This window comes from Convolutriloba macropyga, chromosome 8, assembly GCF_964194025.1.
Source record: "Convolutriloba macropyga chromosome 8, txConMacr16.3, whole genome shotgun sequence".
Taxonomy (NCBI): domain Eukaryota; kingdom Metazoa; phylum Xenacoelomorpha; order Acoela; family Convolutidae; genus Convolutriloba; species Convolutriloba macropyga.
This window is the reverse complement of record NC_134475.1, coordinates 44,453,268-44,474,730: the sequence shown is the minus strand read 5'-3', so window position 1 is coordinate 44,474,730 and position 21,463 is coordinate 44,453,268. Positions and strand designations below refer to the sequence as shown.

The window sequence follows — 21,463 nt, the reverse complement described above, 5'->3', positions numbered from 1 at the left end:
CCAATAATACAAAAATACCCAAAAAAATTTTAAAAAAGTTTGAAATCTTGTGTCATTGAAGTCATATAACCAATAGTTAGAAGATAAAACAGCTAACAAAATTAATTTTAGTGGCAGCAGAAAGCAAGTGGGTCCTGTCAATACTGACAATGACAAACAGTTAACGAAAAAAGTTTAAGAATTGTTAGTGTTCAAAAATTTTTTCGAAAAATTGTTTTTTTTTAACAGCCATTAAACTTAAAATCTTTCAACAGAGCTCAATAACTTCGCTCAGATATAACCCGATCAGAAGAAAATGATGTTTGTCAAGCATAGATATTTAACAAGACATCACAATAAGTCTTATGTTTGAAAACAATAACAAAAACAGGCAAAAATCAAAAAACAGCAGAAAAGTGCGAGAAGAAAGTGTCGAAGACAATTAAATCAGTAATTTTTCTCTGAAAACTTTCTCTGTGATCCATTGAACGTCTTCTCTAAGCCAATGGAATCTTAAAGATATTTGGATAATGTGAAGAGTTCAAAAGTAACCAATAATACAAAAATATCCAAACAAATTTTAAAAAAGTTTGAAATCTTGTGTCATTGAAGTCATATAACCATTAGTTAGAAGATAAAACAGCTAACAAGAATAATTTTAGTTGCAGTAGAAAGCAAGTGGGTCCTGTCAATACTGACAATGACTATTAGTTAACAAAACAAGTTTAAGAATTGTTAGTGTTCAAAAATTTTTTCGAAAAATTGTTTTTTTTAACAGCCATTAAACACAAAATCTTTCAACAGAGCTCAATAACTTCGCTCAGATATAACCCGATCGGACAAAAATGATGTTTGTCAAGCATAGATATTTAACAAGACATCACATTAGGTCTTATGTTTGAAATCAATAACAAAAACAGGCAAAAATCAAAATACAGCAGAAAAGTGCGAGAAGAAAGTGCCGAAGACAATTAAACCAGTAGCTTTTCTCTGAAAACTTTCTCTGTGATCCATTGAACGTCCTCTTTAAGCCAATGGAATCTTAATGATATTTGGATAATGTGAAGAGTTCAAAAGTAACCAATAATACAAAAATATCCAAAAAAAATTTTAAAAAATTTGAAATCTTGTGTCATTGAAGTCGTATAACCAATAGTTAGAAGATAAAACAGTTAACAAGATTAATTTTAGTTGCAGTAGAAAGCAAGTGGGTCCTGTCAATACTGACAATGGCTAACAGTTAACGAAAAAAGTTTAAGAATTGTTAGTGTTCAAAAATGTTTTCGAAAAATTTTTTTTTTTTTTTACAGCCATTAGATTCAATAGCTTTCAACGGAAGTCAATAAATACGCTCAAAGATGCACCAGCGGGAGTATATTTATGTTTATCATGCAAAGGTAATCATTAAGACATCACATTAAGTCTTATGACTATTAAAACAACAACAAAAAAAGGCGAAAACCAAAAATTCAAAGAAAAGTGCAAGAAAAACGTTTCGCGGCCATTTAAACCATAAATTTTTCATAAAACTTTTGTCTGTGATCTAATTTAAATCTTCTTTAGGCCATTGTGAGCTGTCAATATTTGGATAATGTGATAAGATTTCAAAAGTAACCAATAATACAAAAAGTCCAAAAAAAATTTTTTAATTTTTTTGAAATCTTGTGTCATTGAAGTCATATAACCAATAGTTAGAAGATAAAATCGCTAACCAGATTAAATTTGGTTGTAGTACGAAGGAGGAGGGTGATGTCACCCCTGGACTGACTTACAGTGCACAATATTAAGCTTATGATTATTTAAGGTTCAAAAAAAATTTTAATTTTTTTTTAAGTCTTAGCAGCCATTAGCTGTAAGAAAGCACTGGATATGTTCACTTGATGCTCATAATGGACCATATTCCACTGTTACTGAATGAATCCATGCCATAGGACTCCAAAAATTACTGGAAATTCAAAAAGAAATTCAGAATTTCATTTAAAATTACGAAAACTCAGAATCAAGGCCAAAAAAAAACATGAGCAATTCCTTGAAAACGATGTTTTTTATTCATTGGGCTTCATTTGACTGTAAAGGAGGTTTGTCATTAATAGAAGCTCGATATAAAATGTGACTTGTCTCTAGGTGACTTTAAAAAAGCAAAAAAGGGAAAAGTTTTATTAAAAAAAGAGCTCTCAAATAGAGTTCGATTTTTTTTGGTAGTGAACTTCCCTATCAGTTCAGAACTAGTTTTTTTTATCGCCTTTAGTCTACTAGGAACACAAAATTGGACCATTTTTGGCGTGAAATTTAATTTTGAAATACTATTTTTATAAAATTGTTTTAATTTGGGGAAAAATTACACTAAAAGTGAACAAATATCACGTGTTCACACAAAACTTCAATCCTCGATAACTCCTGGAAAAAAACGAAATTCAAAAAAATCTTTTTAATTTTGAACTCTAAGCTGAATCAGCTTTTTAATGATACCACTCATATTTCTCTACGGCGAATATATCGATCGGCCAAAATTGACTGAACAAAAAAACCCATTTGAGTATATAGTTCCTCCCCCCCACAAGTGGGGTCGGAACAATAAGTGCGGTAAAAGGCTATTTTTCTTGTTTGTGATTTTCTTCATTTCTTAAATGTCAGGCAAAACGGCTCTAAATTGGAGCCCATTAAACACAGCTCGTTATTGTGAAATCATGAGCAAATTATTTTTAAAGCTGCCTATCAATTTCGTTGTACATTGCAAGATAGCTTTGGTTTAAAAGTTGTAAACAATTTCAATTTCGCAAAAGCCGCTGAAAAAATTTCTCGCTCAACTTTTCGAATTTTTCGTTGGATGTTCCGCTAGATCAGATATCAAGAAGAGTCTATTAATTAACGACGTAAATCTGCACTGACATCATGCATATTTTAAACCCGCCCGATATTTGAATAGGCCAAAATAGGCTTGGATCTTTAGAGACGGTCAGAGTTAGCTTCATAAATATAGTATAATTGTGCCTAGAAAAATTTCCCTTGAAATTTATAGATTATTTTGTGGGGAGTATAAGAAGCCCATTTTCGTTTGTTTCCTCAGAGAACAATCAACAATTTAACGTGGCGCAATAAGTTAGGGTTATGCCCATGTTGAGGTGCCAGACCGAAATTCGATATGTCCAGACCGAAATGAACGCACCAGGTGGCGTCGTGCGTTCAAAATTACTCGGTCTTATATATTACTTATGGTCATATTTATGGTCACAAGACTTATGGTCATATTTTGTAAGTGCGATAATTTTGTGAGATACCAAACAATTTTTTATCAGGTAAAATTTGCGTCCTGACACCAACTATTATTGGAGTTAAAGTAAAAAAGAATAATATTTGTAGAAATAAAATTCCATCAAAGACGCAAGATTGTTTTATAAAAATCAAAAACCGAATCAATTAATTGGAGTAATTTCATGTGCAAAACTATTTCTGTTTGATGCACTTAGTACTATTCCCGTGAACAGACAAAACAGTCCCAGATAAAACAGTCCCGGCATTTTGAAACCATTTTTTGGTTTAGTTCTAATTCATATCAATTAAAAACAATGCATTCACAAGCTTATCTTTGTTAATTGTTTGTAGATTATATTTACAATTGTTTCTATATTTTATTGGAGACGGTTTTGTCTAGGACTGTTTTGTCTGCTTTTATTGGAGTATTTGTCCGGGATTGTTTTGTCTGGGAAAGTTTTGCAAAATTTGAAAGTATTGTCTGCGACTGGGGACTGTTTTGTCCGGACACGTACTGTTAAAATATATTTATTTAGGCAGCATTGAAGTTAATTTGCAAAATAAATTGGAGCACGAGTACGACATCTGACTGTTTTTCTTCTAGAAACATTCAAGGTCTTTCCAAAAAAGCACTAATTAGATGACCAAAATGAAAAAAAAGATAGTACTTCATAAACTTGCCATCATGCCATCATGCATCGATAAAAATTTATGTTTTTTTAACTCTAAGCAGCTAAAGCTTCTATTGCTTAGCGATATTAATTATTACTGATTAAAAGCTTATTAGACTTCTTGCAAGCATTACACCAGTTCAGAACCGATGGTTATCTCGCCAGATCTTGCAATTTTTCTCTTGCAAAAGATTATGTAAGTTTCTTGCTAAACTCCTGCAATATTATACATAATCATAATAAAGTCTTGCAAGATATCTGGAAGGTCTTGCAAAATAACCGTCTCCCGACACAAAATCTTGCGAGACAACCGTCTTTCTTGCAATCTACCTGCCAGAAAACCTTTTATCATTCAAAACAGCCTTTTTTTTTTAAAAAAAAGAAGATAACACTATTTTAACTTATGGGAGATTGGATACCAGAAAATCACAATGTGATACCACAGGAGTCATAATGCAGGTCTTTTATTGTCAACAGAAACAAAAAAATTATTAAAACTTTGAGAAAATTGAGACTAGTTCGCTGGTTATATAAGCACAGATCTGCTTCGCAAATCAATTTAGAGTTGACATTGAGTAAAGTAGAGAGTTTCCACTGAATAATTTAATTTCTTTTTCTGTTCAAACTTTGTACAATGCAAAACTTTTAAACACGTCGTTTTTAATTGATATTTCGGCATAAAAATTGAATATTTGAATTTGGCCACCTCTGACTAAATTAAAAAATATTCATGCGAAGTCCTCAAAGCTGAAAAAAGGATTCTCTTGAAAAACTCCTGCAAAAATACAGCAAGATAAATGTCCCTTAGCAAGGTCGCTCATGATAACCGTCATTGACAAGTTTTGGTGAAAATTCGACAAAGTAACTTTCAAATATTGCGAAGAAAAACTTTATCTATTACTAATATTGATTCACTCTCTGTCAAAGTATAATCACGTTTCGATGTTTAAGAACCAAAAAATCTAGACATGAATTCATTTGATGAAAACTATTTTTTTAATTGGCAATGGCAGACTTCATTGAAAATCCCCAAAAATCTCCATAATTTAACGACGTCTCCTTGAAGCCGATATGAACCGAGATTTAGACTTCCGTAGTGATAGTTTTTGAAGTTAGTATAAATTTGTTTTGGATTCAACTGACAGGCAAAATAGAAATATTTAATGTGACTTTTTTATGATCATTACCAGGAAAATTACCAACCAAACACCACTAGAAAATCAATATTTTAAATTGTTTAATTGAAATTTTGGTGAAATTCACTTATCACATCGCCGAGAAAGTCAACAAATACAAAGTGAGGTAACAAAAATGGCACGGTTATCGAATCCTGAGCTATTCTCTCTACTTATTTGTACGAAACTGAAAACAAAATTGGGACGAAATAAAAAATTTTGTTAGACAAAACTAGAATATAAATAACCTTGAATTTATTCGACAGCATTCACAGCTTGAATTTCGATTTCTTGTGCTAATTTGCGATTGATCTTGGCTAGTCATGGAAGATGCTAACTAAAGTTAGAAGAATTCTGCAGTGACCATATAATTTGTCTATATTTAAAAGTTCGTTTGCGCATCAAATAAAATATAGCATTATGCATCACGAGAGTTTTAAATAAATAACCACAGAAGCAGGCAGAGACAAAATTCTAGGATGAGATGTGGTTGTCGCAAAATGATAGCAGTTGTTCAATGTCCTATATTTATTATATTTGATATTATAATTATTTATATAAAAAAATAGCGGATTCAGATTTATATCGACAGTAAGTTGTTTGCGGTCATTTTGCTTTTGCCAACAAAAATACTGTTTGACCTAAATGTTAACGGCTACCTAATGTTTTGGGTGTTGTTTTTTTTTAATAGAACTGCTACATTGTGTTCTGAGAAGTATTAAACAATTGAATGAACCCAGTTTTTTTTAAGTCTCAAATCTATATTGGCAATGAAAGCATCAATGTGCTGATAAAATGATAGCAGGGGTTTCGGTTTCCTATACTTATTATGGTGTGTTATTTTAATTTTTTATATACAAAAAATACTGGATCCAGATTTATAACGACAGAAATTTGTTTGCAGCCATTTTACTTGACCTGACTAACACTGACTGCTTGACCTAAATATATCTATTACTCAAAGAATTGAAAATTGTTTCTTTAAATAGAACTTCTGTATTGTATTCAAAGTATGTTTAAGGACAAAAAATCTACACATAGAGTAATTTGATAAAAATTAATTTTTTCAACATTTATTGTCAGCCTTCATTAAAAATCCCCAAAAATCTCAGTAATTTAACGATGTCTCCTTGAAGCTGATATTATCCAAGATTAGGACTACTGAACTGATAGTTTCAGAAATTGCTATAACTTGAGTTTCTATCCAACTTACAGGCAAAATTGAATCTGTGAAACATTTAATGCAACATTGTTTTATAATTACTCAAAAAATAACAAACCAAACAGCACTAGAAAAACATTATTTTAAAATGTTTAATTGCAATTTTTGTGAAAATCAGTTATTACATCGCCGAGAAAAATAGCATATCAACAATAAAGTAATGAAAATGGCACAGACATCATACCGTCTTCAGTGAGCTATTCTTTCTACTTATTTGTACGAAACTAAAAAAGTGAGTGACAAAACACAATTGGAAAATAAGATTTATTAGGCAAACGCTGTATAAAAATACACTTGATTCTATTTGACCGATTTTACAGCTTTAGTTTCTGTTTTTTTGTTCTAATTTGCTATTGATCTTGGCTGGGCATTGAAGGTGCTAACCCGAGCTAGAGAAACTGCAGCGACTATTTAATTTATCTATACTGAAAAGTTGGTTTGCGCATCATCTAAAATATGGCATTAGGAATCAGTATTGTCTGAAGTAAACAACTACACATGAAGACAGAGAAAAAGTTTTGAATTGAGATGTTATTGTCGAAAACGGATAGCAGTGGTTCGACGTCCTAAAAAACATATAGTTCGTTACTATGGTTATTTTTTTGCAAAAATATCGGGTCCAGATTTATCAGGACAGAAAGTTGTTTGCGGCCATTTTATTTTTGCCAACAAAAATACTGACTGTTTGACCTGAATGTAACTATTGCGCAATGATTTGATTATTGTTTCATTTAATAGAACTGCTACATTGTATTCAGACCATGTTTAGGGATAAAAAATCTATAAAAAAATTAGGGTCAAAACACTTTTGAAGAATAATAAATAGATAAAACTTGTATAAAAATACACTTGATTCAATTTGACCGCATTTACAGCTTTAGTTTCTGTTTTTTGTTCTATTTGGCCATTGATCTTGGCTGGGCATGGAATGTGCCAACCAGAGCTAGTGGAACCCTGCAGTGAACATATAATTTGTCTATATTGAAAAGTTCGTTTGCGCATCATCTAAAATATAGCATTATGCATCACGAGAGTTTTAAACAAACAACCACACAAGCAGGCAGAGACAAAATTCTGAGGTGAGATGTGATTGTCGCAAAATGATAGCAGTTGTTCGATGTCCTATATTTATTATGTGTGATATTATAATTATTTATATTAAAAAATACCGGATTCAGATTTATATCGACAGTAAGTTGTTTGCGGTCATTTTACTTTCGCCAACAAAAATACTGTTTGACCTAAATTTTACCTAATGTTTTGGGTATTGTTTTATTTAGTAGAACTGCTACATTGTTTTCCGAGTAGTGTTAAAAAACTGAATCGACCCATTTTTTTTTTAAGTCTCAAATCTATATTGGCAATGAAAGCATCAATGTGCTGATAAACGTTCTCCAGAAAAATGACTATCTTGTAAAACAATTGCGAACTTTTTAAAAGATGACCGTTTATGGGAGATCTTTCAAGATAATCATCATAGTCTAGAACTTGTAAGATCTAGGAAGATAAATCTGGGAGTTGGGCTTGGGTATTGTGGCCCCTTCAGCCTATGATAATCCTGGGGCCGACTTTATCAGACTTTATAGCTAAGAGAAAATGTGGTAATATCAACAAAACGTAGATGAGAACTCTGATAAAATATAATCAGGAAACCAACGATAGTAACTCGTCTGTTCTACATTAAAACCCATTTTAATCTTTTTTGGCATTGACATAACGAGAAACAATTCAAACAACAAATAACGAACAATACTTTAATTTTATATTTTACTTTAGAGTTAATTCAATATTCCTTTACGCAAAGTCTGTACATGCAAACATTTCTGCACCAACATTGTGACTTTACACTTTTGCATGGAAGAATATATAATCACGGCTCGGTTGACAGAAGGGTAAATCCAGCAAAGAACAGAGATAAAAATTAAGATCCTGAGCTGTTCTGCTGCTTTTTTTGAGGACTGGTAACCCATTATACATTCTTTGATTTTTTACTAGGATAGGATCATACACATTTTAGCATGAAATCTTACGTTTCTTTTCACGAAGAGATCATGCAAGAATTCTGTGACTTCATGCAGGGGTCATAAATGGAAACTTGGATTTTATTCAAGGATCATATATGAACTCGATGGTTTCTTAGTAGGATCGTAAAAAAATTGAGTATGGACAGTAGGAAATCATATATGATACTTGTATGAAATCAAAGAAACTTCAAACTGAGAGTCTATATAGAAGGTTGCTTGGGTACTGATAAAATTGTCTTAAACGAGAAAGATACAAAAATGTTTTTTTTTTGCCAACTGAGCTTATATGAACCATGATATTTCACGGGTTTCAAGCGTTTCAAGTATTTTATTTTACTCGTGAAGTCAGTGGTTTATCAGATTTCTTTAGCTTTAACAGACTTAATATAACTAAGATTACATTTTTATAACATCCCAAATAATGGGTTTAAATCATCTTATATAATGTAGCAGTGGAAATACTGATACCTCCAACCAATCAGAGACTGAGAAGACACTATTCTCTTTTATATAGAGAGAACTGAACTAACTATAGCCAGTGTTTTAGTTAGATACACCATGTGTATACCATTGACTCCTGTGCTATACTTCTTAATCATCGTAATAATAGAAGTTTACTCTCAGAGTTTTATAGAGTCGGTTAGTCTTAGAGATAAATGTAAGTCTACTTCGCGCGCAGAAATAAGTAGCCCTAGCTCTTTATACTTTAAGGCTGTAAAAGGAGCCCACATCGGGTCTGCCTTAATAGCTCTGCAGTGTTTTTGTTTAAGCTTGAAAACCTAAACCTAAACAGTTAACATCCAAATCTATCTTTCTGTGAGAAAATGCAGCAGCTTAAAATCTTCAGTTGAAAATGTTCTACAAGTAAAACCATTATTCATCCGAAGTTTTTTTGCTAAAAAAAATCAACAGACTGTTTCAAGCATTGCCTCAATACTACACTCAATTTAACAAGAGTCAAACAAAATGAAACGGCGAGAAAAAATATGAAAAAAAATCCGATCTCTGCTACAGTTTCTGAAAATTGAGAATTCGCAATAATAATGAAAAAAAATTCATGATGACGAAATTTAACAATGAACATGACGGGCAAAGCGAATAAATTTTTATTACTTTCTTTCTCCAAGACTTTGACAATCACTTATTGGTCACCAAGAAGTTTCATGGGGGTCATATAAATTAAGTCCGAAATTCCGCAGTGATTAAAGTGTCACGTGTTTATGTATTTTTTTCAAATAATTTGACCAATCATAGCTATTAGAGAGACCGGTTCAGAATCTGTGCGGCTGTTACCGTTTCAGAACGATTTCCACCATATGTGAAATTTTTTTTGGATTTATTTAATACAAAAATTGTCACAAAATTAGTGTACTCTGAGACGTGTATTCAGTTTCCTTTAACTCAGTCAATCAGAGAACGCGAAGAGTCTTTTCAATATAGGGGAATGACATGACTGATACGAAATTATTCAGGCCAACGCTCTTCAACAATGGCTTCACCAGTTTATTTAATAATTGTTTATAAACAGATAAACAAAAGGTTCCACTTGTTCGAATATTCTAAAAACTAACAATAACCGGCAGATTGTCGCGCAATAAATGCAAACTGCTGAACTGTTGAGACCCCTAGCTAAAACGTCCACCCTTTGAAATTAAACTAAATTGAGATTCCGATTTCTCATTCTGTCTTAGTTTTCAAATCAAATTTTGAATTCTTGTGCTATTCAACCAAAATAGCCAAATAACTTTCTAATTTGATTACCTTTTCGGGTGACTATGAGTACCTTTCGGTACCAAGTTTTAGTTTGCGTTCTAAAACATGAATAAAGAGTGATCGTAAAAGTCATCTTTATTGCGCAAAAAACTCATGTCTGCTCATAAATCTAGCACTAGATTCATCACAAATTTTCCTGAACGGTCTGCAATAAAAATATTATTTTGAATGAAACAGGAAACAGAAGCCTTTTACGCTTAAACCACAAGCGTAAAAGTCATCTTTATTGCGCAAAAAACTCATGTCTGCTCATAAATCTAGCACTAGATTCATCACAAATTTTCCTGAACGGTCTGCAATAAAAATATTATTTTGAAAGAAACAGGAAACAGAAGTAGCTTGTGCAAAAACTGCCTAAAACAAAACAAAGACGGATAATTGCCTGACAAAAGCTGCAAATAGACTGTTGAGTCTCTGTTATTTGGAATAGGCCATTAGCCAAACAAAACAACCAAACTCAGTGACTCACATACTTAGAACCTGAGAGGAAGAATTCATTCAGAAAACTTGACTTTTTCAGCTCTGCTGTGTGAACAAATGGAAAACGAAAAAAAACATAGCAGGACAAGTCCTTGCGTACAATTCAAAGAATTTTTATTGACTAAACAGAAAACTAGACCTAGAAAAGACTATGAGTGAATTGAGAGAACCATTTAAAAAAATTCAGATCAAAAAATAAGAAAAAAAAACAAAAAAACAATGTCAAAATGCTTAATGTGAACAAAAAAACCACAAGCGTAAAAGTCATCTTTAAACCACAGGCGTGAAAGTTATCTTTATTGCGCAAAAAACTCATGTCTGCTCATAAATCTAGCACTAGATTCATCACAAATTTTCCTGAACGGTCTGCAATAAAAATATTATTTTGAAAGAAACAGGAAACAGAAGTAGCTTGTGCAAAAACTGCCTAAAACAAAACAAAGACGGATAATTGCCTGACAAAAGCTGCAAATAGACTGTTGAGTCTCTGTTTTTTGGAATAGGCCATTAGCCAAACAAAACAACCATATAGTTAAATAACTTGGAATAACTTTCTAAGTTCAAATTTTCAAATTTTTCGGAATTGAAAATAGACACATAATGCGATGCATCTGTATTCTTACATCTGACACTGTTTATCTTTGCTTATATAAATTTAATACAAACATAACTGACTAACGTCCACCGGAGAACGCTTGGCTTCGGTAGAAGCCAGCTGGGGCTTGATGGCGTTAGCATTAGGGTAATTTGAATGTCAGCGGAGTGGCGGGGGTCTCAGGGGGGGTTCAAGCTTTGGGGCATGTTGGTGATAAAAAAGTAAAACGTTGAAAGTTTGGGTTGGGAGGGCTGAACGAGGGGTCAAAATCGCCCGGTTGAGGAAGGTGGACATAAAGAGTGATGGGGGTTTGGAAGCGGGAGAGGGGGTATTTCGGGGGGGTCAAACTCAGTGACTCACATACTTAGAACCTGAGAGGAAGAATTCATTCAGAAAACTTGACTTTTTCAGCTCTGCTGTGTGAACAAATGGAAAACGAAAAAAAAAACATAGCAGGACAAGTCCTGGCGTACAATTCAAAGAATTTTTATTGACTAAACAGAAAACTAGACCTAGAAAAGACTATGAGTGAATTGAGAGAACCATTTAAAAAAATTCAGATCAAAAAATAAGAAAAAAAAACAAAAAAACAATGTCAAAATGCTTAATGTGAACAAAAAAATCACAAGCGTAAAAGTCATCTTTAAACCACAAGCGTAAAAGTTATCTTTATTGCGCGAAAAACTCATGTCTGCTCATAAATCTAGCACTAGATTCATCACAAATTTTCCCGAACGGTCTGCAATAAAAATAAAAACTGCCTAAAACAAAACAAAGACGGATAATTGCCTGACAAAAGCTGCAAATAGATTGTTGAGTCTCTGTTTTTTGGAATAGGCCATTAGCCAAACAAAACAACCATATAGTTAAATAACTTGGAATAACTTTCTAAGTTCAAATTTTCAAATTTTTCGGAATTGAAAATAGACAGATAATGCGATGCATCTGTATTCTTACATCTGACACTGTTTATCTTTGCTTATATAAATTTAATAGAAACATAACTGACTAACGTCCACCGGAGAACGATTGGCTTCGGTAGAAGCCAGCTGGGGCTTGATGGCGTTAGCATTAGGGTAAATTGAATGTGAGCGGAGAGGCGGGGGTCTCAGGGAGGGGGTTCAAGCTTTGGGGCATGTTGGTGATAAAAAAGTAAAACGTTGAAAGTTTGGGTTGGGAGGGCTGAACGAGGGGTCAAAATCGCCCGGTTGAGGAAGGTGGACATAAAGAGTGATGGGGGTTTGGAAGCGGGAGAGGGGGTATTTCGTGGGGGTCAAACTCAGTGACTCACATACTTAGAACCTGAGAGGAAGAATTCATTCAGAAAACTTGACTTTTTCAGCTCTGCTGTGTGAACAAATGGAAAACGAAAAAAAAAAACATAGCAGGACAAGTCCTGGCGTACAATTCAAAGAATTTTTATTGACTAAACAGAAAACTAGACCTAGAAAAGACTATGAGTGAATTGAGAGAACCATTTAAAAAAATTCAGATCAAAAAATAAGAAAAAAACAAAAAAACAATGTCAAAATGCCTAATGTGAACAAAAAAACCACAAGCGAGAAATGAAAATTTAATTCAAACAAAAAGCAAGGCCTAGAATGAGCTGTGAATGGATTTGGAAAACCATTTAGAAAAAAATCCGATCCAAAAAATCGAAAAAACAGTAAAAATCAGAGTGAAATTGCCGCATGTGAACAAAAAATCACTACCGAGAAACCGAATTTTTGTTCAAACACCATTTTCGCACTCTACTTTAAAATTAGATTGAAAAAAATCACGCCGCAAAACCACTCGCTTTCTCGCTCCATTTCCTGTTTCGGCGTGACCAAAATCACTACTCCAATTTGACTTCAAAAATCATGAATATGTGTGAACAGATCTTAAAAAAAACATAGCAGGACAAGTCCTGACGTACAATTCAAAGAATTTTCATTGACTTAACAGAAAACTAGACCTAGAACGGACTATGAATGGAAAAACCATTTAGAAAAAAATCCTATCCAAAAAATCGAAAATACAGTAAAAATCAAAGCGTCTCGCTCTCCAGCCAACAGCGGCCGATTGGCTTCGGTAGTAGCCAGCTGGGATTAGGGATGCTAGCTTTAGGGGGGATTTGAGCGGAGTGGAGGTGGGGTTTAGCGACGGTGGGTTCAAGCGATGAGGATAGGGTTGTGGATCGGCTGAACAAGAGGGATAGGGAGTCCAATATAGAAAAATCAAGAGTCAGAAAAAAATGACTATCTTAAAATGGCATAAAGAGCCAGCACTACTAATAACATAAACCAACTAACGTCGGGCAAATTGCTCTCAAACGACCGGCGATCGGTTGGCTTTGTAAGTAGTTAGGCATGGTTTAGTGAGGAATCTTTCGACATGTTCTTAGGTTTAAACAATTGAGAGTAACAAATATTTTAATCATAATACGCTTTTTCATCGATTAACTCATGTCAAAACCTTATCCGAACCAAAAAACTAACTTCGCTATTTTTCAATTTTTTGAAGTTTTTTTCTGAGAATTAAATCGCAAAAAATACTAAAATATATCCCCTTTATTGGCGACTACAATCCATGGATAATCTATAGGCGATGTGCGCATCCTTTAATAATAAAATATGGAAAAACGCAAAATAGCACCTGCTTAGGCAAAAAAGCACTGGATTGTTTTGTTTTCACTCATCAATTATTAATCATTGTTTTATGGAAAAATGTGGAACTGTTTTCCTTTTTTTTTCATAAAAAATTTCCATGTGATAAAAACGTGTTTTGTAATATATCACGGGCAACTCTATAGCTGAACAGCAACGTGATTTCTTAAAATGTTGCACTTTCAGTTCACGTTTACAGCGTTGCAAAAATTGATCATTTCAACATTATTGAAAAAAAATATCCACTATTAATAAATGGTAGACAATACACTAGGTCAAAACAAAAACTACAGTACAACTAATTGATTCTAGCAAAAACTGTTTGATCATTCTGTTCATTTTCCATGTTTCGATCATTTTCTTGGTTCGCAGCTTACTTGGTGAAATCTCATTTTTTCGCGCATTTCACTTCACAGTAATTAAGTGACGATTATATTTACTTGGATCATATCAAAATAGTGCGTAACATTTTCCATTAAACTCACTCAAAATAGTTATCGCAAAACAGTCTTTTTGACATCAATCTGTTTTTTATTAGAGTTAGTTTGTAATAGTAGACGCTATCAAATAATGTCGTCATAACATGCTATCAAAATGGCGCTAGCGCTCAAACAAACTCTAATTAGTATCAGATGCCATCATCCATCATGGCTAATATTTCTTCTCGCAACGTCTTGAAAATGACATTATGAATTCCGTATATGTTCATAGCCTCGTAATGTAAAAATCTCAAAGTTTTATTTCAAAAAATAACAAGTGCTCCATTCTTTGGAACACGTGTCGACCCCTTGCTTTCTCCAATATATTTTCCAGGCAATCTTTCTCGGAATTCTCAATGAACCATTTTAGATCAAATCTTGGTTATCGCCAATTTTGACACGGAACTTGAGCTAAAACTGCCATGGTGTTGTCTTTTCAATGCTCGTTGATGTACAGATTCAATTGTGTTCAAACATTTGTTCAGAGCAATTTTCAAATCCTTCAAGCTACTTGTCTGCAGCGAAAGCAACAGGTCGCCAAAGTTTGACGAGAACTATATATAGTCAAAAAATTTTACTAAAAGACTGCAAATCTTAATGAATGCAATCTTCCCTCGATACGACTCAACGGACTAAAAATGCTTGAAGATAAACTCCTTCAAACTTGAAATCAATATTTGGTTCTTTCGGTTCAAAGCCATCATTAAAATTTCTGATATTAGCATAAATCTTTGCTTCTAAAAGCAGCAGTTTTCTCTCGCACTTTCCAGTCACTATCGTTAATAAAACAAAAGCAACCCTCTGACAAACATCTTTAGATCCACAGTTCATATATTTTCGAAAGAAGTCTGCGTTGTAAGAACTGAGACCATTAATATCAGAAGCTCCTTTTGATGCCAGATTCTTAGAGTAAAAAAATTACAACTTTCTTTACTCATACAATCATACAAAGGCAGAGATAAACCTTCTATCAATAGAACATCAATTGTACTTACTCAGCAAAATGAGAAAATGAAATAACTGAACAGCAATCATATATATTGCTTTGCAAATATAAAAAAAAAGAAATGAGAAAAATCATGAGCAAAAGGTACCAACTATTATTATCTTGAAACAACAGAATTTTTCGAAGGAAAGTTAATTGAAAAGTGTAAGAGCAGAGATCGCAAAATTAAAAAGACTGTTGAAAGTTTTTGAAAAGATCTCATCTTTTGATCGATTTGTATTTCACAGCGATACACTAAGTTTACTTTTAGCTGAAAAAAATAAAATACTCTATATAAAACATCTTATTTAATTTTATTTCACAAATATCTCAAATGATTAAAATGAACGTTTACGCATCTGCGACAACCAATGAGAGCTGAGCAATAACGAGCTTGCAAGAATCTTACTCGATAACCCTTTGTCCTACAAGACCTAGCAGGATAGCAACCGTCTTGTATGATCTTGCAATATAACCATCATCTCGCAAGACTTCGGAAGGTTCTGCGGTGTTCCCAATGACCTAGAGAGTTACTCTTTACCGTCAAACATGTGACAAGAAGTCTCAACCAAGTAAGAGCGGGGTTAAGCGACGGGAGGTTCAAGCGATGAGGGTAGGGTTGTGGACGGGCTGGACTAGAGGGATATGGAGTCCAATATAGAAAAATCAAAAGAGTTAGACAAAAATTGGACTATCTAAAAATGGCATAAAAAGACAGCACTACTAATGACATAACCTACCAACGTCGGGCAAATTGCTCTGAAACGACAGGCGAACGGCTGGCTATGCAACCGGCTGGCTATGCTGGCTATCGTCAGTAGCTATGCACGGTTTAGTGAGGCTAGCTTTAGCTCAATTGAAAGGGCGTAAGAGAGCGCAGCGGGGGAGGCGGGATGAGGGGGTGGCAACAGTGGGGGGGGGCGTAATCTCTGAGAACCGCTCTTCGCACCATAATTATATGTCTCCAAAACAGATTCTGTGAATCGCATACTTGCAGACTAGGGAACTGAAAGGCTCTAAGAGCACTTAATGCCTGTTGAGTGCTACCTGTTTATCCCGTTCTTGAGGACGAAAAGTCAAATGCTTCGGATGAAATGTTGGTCAAGCAAAAAATCGCATTAAAAAAGACCGACAGGACTAATATAATGGATCTATTCTGTTCCCCCCCCCCCCCCCCCCAGCTTAGTGAGCATAAATCTTTTATGACCCCAGGCGCACGTGCTATTTTCTTACATAGTAACGTGCTATATAACAACACATAATTTGTCATTGGGGGTCATAAAAAAACCTGGGGGAGCCGAAACAGAACACATCCAATATAATTGCTACAATCTTCGTTTGAGAGCACTTAATAATTGCTACAAGCTTTGTTTGAGTACATCTAAAAACTGAATCAGAATTTTATGAAATGAAACCTACACATAGCCATTGTTCGAGGGAGAGTAAATTGTTTCACCACTGGTTCTGTTGGTTGCGATCTAGGCATTGCCAATTTATTGAAACCCCCAATTTTTCCGTCAGTCGTATAGCTGACATTCTCAAACGCAACACTGCCCAATTTTGTCGAATTCGAGGTCATAATTTAATTTTTCGAAGATTTGATACGGTTTAAATGTCTGGTCTGTAGTCCAAAAAATAAATCATTCAAAGGATTTGTAGAGAAATTTATCCGTTCATTCAAATCTTTCTGGTTAACGATTGAACTATACTCATGATCTTGATCACAGAAACGCAATGGGAGAAGAAATATTGTAGTTTTTCACTACGACGGCTAATCAGTTTAATCACGACAAACTTTTGTGATAAGGAAGTCAATTAAATTCATTCAAAGCAAAAAGTGATGTTGTAAAAAGTGACATCGCTTGTTTTAAGAATCTTTCGACATATTCTTTTAATCATAATAAGCTTTTTCAATAATCAGTCGACTAACTCATGTGAAAACCTTATCCAAACTGAAAAAGTAACTTCGCTATTTCTCTAATTTTGGGAAATGTGTTGCTTTGGGGTTTAAAGCACTTAAAGTGACAAAGAGATATCGCCTTAAATGGCGACTAAAATCCATGGATAATCTATATGTGATGTGCGCATCTTTTAATACCAAAATGTGGAAAGACGCTTAGTAGCACCTGCTTAGGCAGAAAAGGTACTGAAATGTTTTGTTTCCACTCATCAATTATTAATCATTGTTTTATGGAAAAACGTGGAACCGCTTTTCCTTTTCCATGAAAAAATTACAAGTGGTAAAATTGTATTTTGTAATATAGCATGGACAATTCTATAGCTGAACAACAACCTGATTTCTTAAAATGTTTGTTGAGCTCACATTTACAGCGTGCAATAAATATCATTTCAACATTATTTGACACAAAATATCCACTGAAAAAAACGTTCGATGATTCACTAGGTTAAAAACAAAAACTACAGTACAAGTAATCGATTCTAGCAAAAAAAATTGTTTGATCATCCTATTTGTTTTCCAGTTTTCGATCATTTTCTTAGTTTGCAGCTCACTTGCTCGGACCTCAATTTTTCGCCCATTTCACTTCACCGTGTCGATTATAATTACCTGGATCATAATAAAATAGTGCGTGATAATTTCCATTAAACCCACTCAAAATAATTACCGTAAAACTGTTTTTGTCATCAATCGGTATTTTATTAGAGCTAGATCGTAATAGTTGACGCTCTCAGATTAATTTCGTCATAGCTTACCAAAATGCTGTTTGCGCTCAAAATAAATTTTAATTAGGATCCCGTGTCATCATGGCTAACATTTCTCGCAAATTCGAAGCTTCTTGAAAATGACATCATATTTGTGTATATGTCCAGAGTCTCGCAAGGTAAAAATCTTGAAGTTTTATTAATTAACAAGCGCTCCACTCCTCTTCGATTTCGCTATTATACTTTTTTCCAGGAAATCTTTCTCGGAATTCTCATTGAAGCTAAAATGATCTAAATAGTTTTAGATCGAATCATTTTAGATCAGATCTTGGTTATCGGCATTTTCGACGCTGAACTTGAACTAACGCTACCATGATGTTGTCTTTTCATTGCTTCTCGTTGGTGAACAGATTCAATTGTATTCAAACTTTTATCCAAAGCAATTTTCACATCCTTCAAGCTGCTCGTTTGCAGCGAAAGCAATGCGTCGCCAAAGTTTGACGAAAACCATATATAGTCAATAACCTTTACCAAAACACTGCAAATCTGTATAAATGCAATCTTCCCTCGACACGACTCAACCGAGTAAAAATGCTTGAAGATAAACTCTTTCACACTTGATATCAAATTTTGGTCCTTTCGATTCAAAGCCACCATTAAAATTTTTGATATTAGCATAAAAGCTTCGCTTCGTACAGCCATTACGCGATCTAACGCATAATACTTTGCCATGGGCCATATATAATTGTTAATATCTTGTTTCGATAAGAACCCGATCAGCTTTTCCAGTTGTTGCGTCATTAATTGTCGATATCGCCAAGCGTTCTCGTTTTCACATTCAGCAAACTCGACTAAATTGCTCAGCTGTCGGCTCAACTCTTCGGGTCCGAGTCGCAATAGGAAAGACGAGAGATTTCGGAGGATGACAGTTCGGACTTCATCAATATCGTTAAAACAGGACTCGAAAGTGGCAACTAGTTGTTCCTCGGTTTGCTCTGGTCCCAGAAGTTTGGCTAACTCGTGAAGAGAAGCAGCGGTTTTCTGCCGCACTTTCCAGTCACTGTCGTTACTAAAACAAAAGATACCGTCTGACAAACATCTTTAGATCTTCAGCTCAATTATTTTCGAAAGATCTTTTTTTCAGATTCTTCGCGAAAAAATATAACACAACTTCATTTGCTCAAACAACTTTTGTCTAGAACTAAATCCCATTGAAGAAATATTGATAATTCAATCTTTTCTAAAGGCTTGATGCTCATTTTCGGCGCATTTTGTACCAAAAATTGCACTAAAAACACAGATCTACAACAATTGCTTTATACTTGGTTTGAGAACTATTAAGAACACGAGACATCCAAATCCAAAAGATTCCCATCACTACCCCTGTCAACTCAGACTGCTTATTTTACAAGATGTTCGAAAATGTTGCAAGCATTTGTAAGAAAATCATTTGCCTTGCAAGAAGCTTAAGTGATAACCATCCATCTTATAAGTATGTAAATAACGAGCAGAAGCAGTATAGGACTGATCAATTTTTTCATTATGAGTAGTGGATAAAACAAGGGATTCAACCACCAGTAAAATTTGTCCCTTTCTCCTAACGCTAATCGCGCATGTCGAATCGGGCCAAATTTTACTGGTGGTTGAATCCCTTGTTTTATCCACTACTATATATTAGCTCTAAATTCAATAAAAAAACAATTAAAATCAAAAATAAAAACAAAAAATCAAAAAATCAAAGCAAAATTTACATTTCACTCTTTAAGAGTGATTCACTCTTATTCGGAGTGATCCCCAGTAGAAAAGATCGCTCTTTTTTGCTCTTAAAGAGTGAATCCCTCTTTTTTGATATTTTATTTATTTTTTTATACTTTTTATTTCAAATTATCTATACTTTTCAATAAATTTATATTTTCTTTTTTTTTCTATATTTATTCCATTATTAATAAGAAATGATACAAAATTATAGTATTTACATGAACAACTATCAGTGAAACTGCTTCGCAGATCCTCTGTTTGGTTAATAACTAAAGGACTTACAGCTCTAGGACTTTGCCAACTAGGATTAATTGTTTTATCCGCGAAGCGGTTACACCGATCAGTTATATTTCTACTAAATCCTCTAGTCAATTCTATATCTGGATGTTGTTTCTTTACATGAGCCCGTGTCCCATCATATCTCACAACAGAAGTACAATATGGACAATTAACTTTAGCTGAAGTACAACTTCTACATGTATACTTACCCTCATCAAAATTATTTAGTGGTTTTATATAATTACACTTATTACAACATCTAGTTAATACTTCTGAGCTGGGGTTAAGGTTAGGGTTAGGGATAAGGTTAGGGTTAGGGTTGGGGATAAGGTTAGGGCTAGGGTTGGGGTTAGGATCTGAGTTAGAGTTACAGTCATAGATAGAACCAGAACCAGAACTAGAGCTAGAACTGGGGTTAGAACCAGAACCGGAACTAGAACTAGAACTAGAACTAGAACTAGGGTTAGAACTAGAGTTAGAATTAGGGTTAGAACTAGAACTAGGTTTAGAACTAGAATTGAATTAGAAATAGAACTAGGGTTAGAACTAGAATTAGAACTAGAACTAGATTCATTTTTTAAAGAACAACCCCATGTGGAAAAATAATTAGCACAAATACCACTTAATATTATATTACCACACATACATTTATCAGTTTTATCTTTATGAAATGATTCATAATGATATTTTAAAAGAGCAATGTTTCCTTATTTATAGTTACACTCTAAACATTGTAAAAGCATTTTTAATAGATAAAATTATCAGTGAACGAGCTTTGCTCATGGTTCTCCAACGAACTTTGTTCGTGGTTTACCAAACTGCTCAACGGAGTTGTTTTGCAAGTTCGCAAATAATATTAGCTCTGCTGTAGAATTGGTGTACAAACTTTGTGGATAATATTTAGCCATGATTTCAATTAAATCTTTAGTATTTTCTTTAGATTTGATACACTCTGGTAAATATTTATTTCCTAAAGTATTGAGTGTATTAGTTTTACATCTCTTATCTAAGATCAAATCAAGGTCTAATTCTTTTATATCTTTAACAAAATTTATAATCTCTTCTCTAAATTCTTCATTATTTATATATAGTTTGTTTAAAAACTTTCCTCCCTTTCTATTCAAAATTCCCATCTCTTCATTGGCGAAGTCACAGTTACACTGATCAGTATAACTGCTTCCCTGATATGTCTTCGACCATGTTTCACTATCAGCATAACTGCTTCGTGTTTCACCTTCCAACTCTTCTCCAAATCCAACTTTAACTAATGTATTTACTCTACTCAGCATTGTGCTTGCTCCCATTGCTACAGTTCCAGCATTTCTTGATATTGAATCAGGATAAAAACAATTAAATATATATAAACCTGTGCCTATAATTCCACCAATATTTGATAAAATTTTCATAACCTTTCCCTTTATCATCTCTTTTGTTAAAGCATCATTCTGAATTTTAATATTATTTAAAGTAAGAAGTTTATTA

The 21,463-nt window shown here is 33.7% G+C and overlaps 2 protein-coding genes across 2 annotated transcripts in view; both read right to left on the bottom strand.

Moving 5' to 3' along the window:
- The window catches only part of LOC142345069 (uncharacterized), a 42,190-nt gene extending 24,939 nt beyond the window's left edge, over positions 1-17,251 (bottom strand). The window contains exon 1 of the mRNA XM_075397152.1: positions 16,703-17,251. Coding sequence (XP_075253267.1) covers positions 16,703-16,862 — 160 coding nt within the window. The 5' untranslated portion in view covers positions 16,863-17,251. The remainder of the gene's footprint in view (positions 1-16,702) is intronic.
- Positions 17,252-17,514: 263 nt separating this feature from the next.
- LOC142345068 (uncharacterized) overlaps positions 17,515-21,463 on the bottom strand; it is a 63,563-nt gene continuing 59,614 nt past the window's right edge. Inside the window, exon 8 of the mRNA XM_075397149.1 lies at positions 17,515-19,013. Within this exon, the coding sequence (XP_075253264.1) occupies positions 18,266-19,013 (748 nt within the window). The 3' untranslated portion in view covers positions 17,515-18,265. The remainder of the gene's footprint in view (positions 19,014-21,463) is intronic.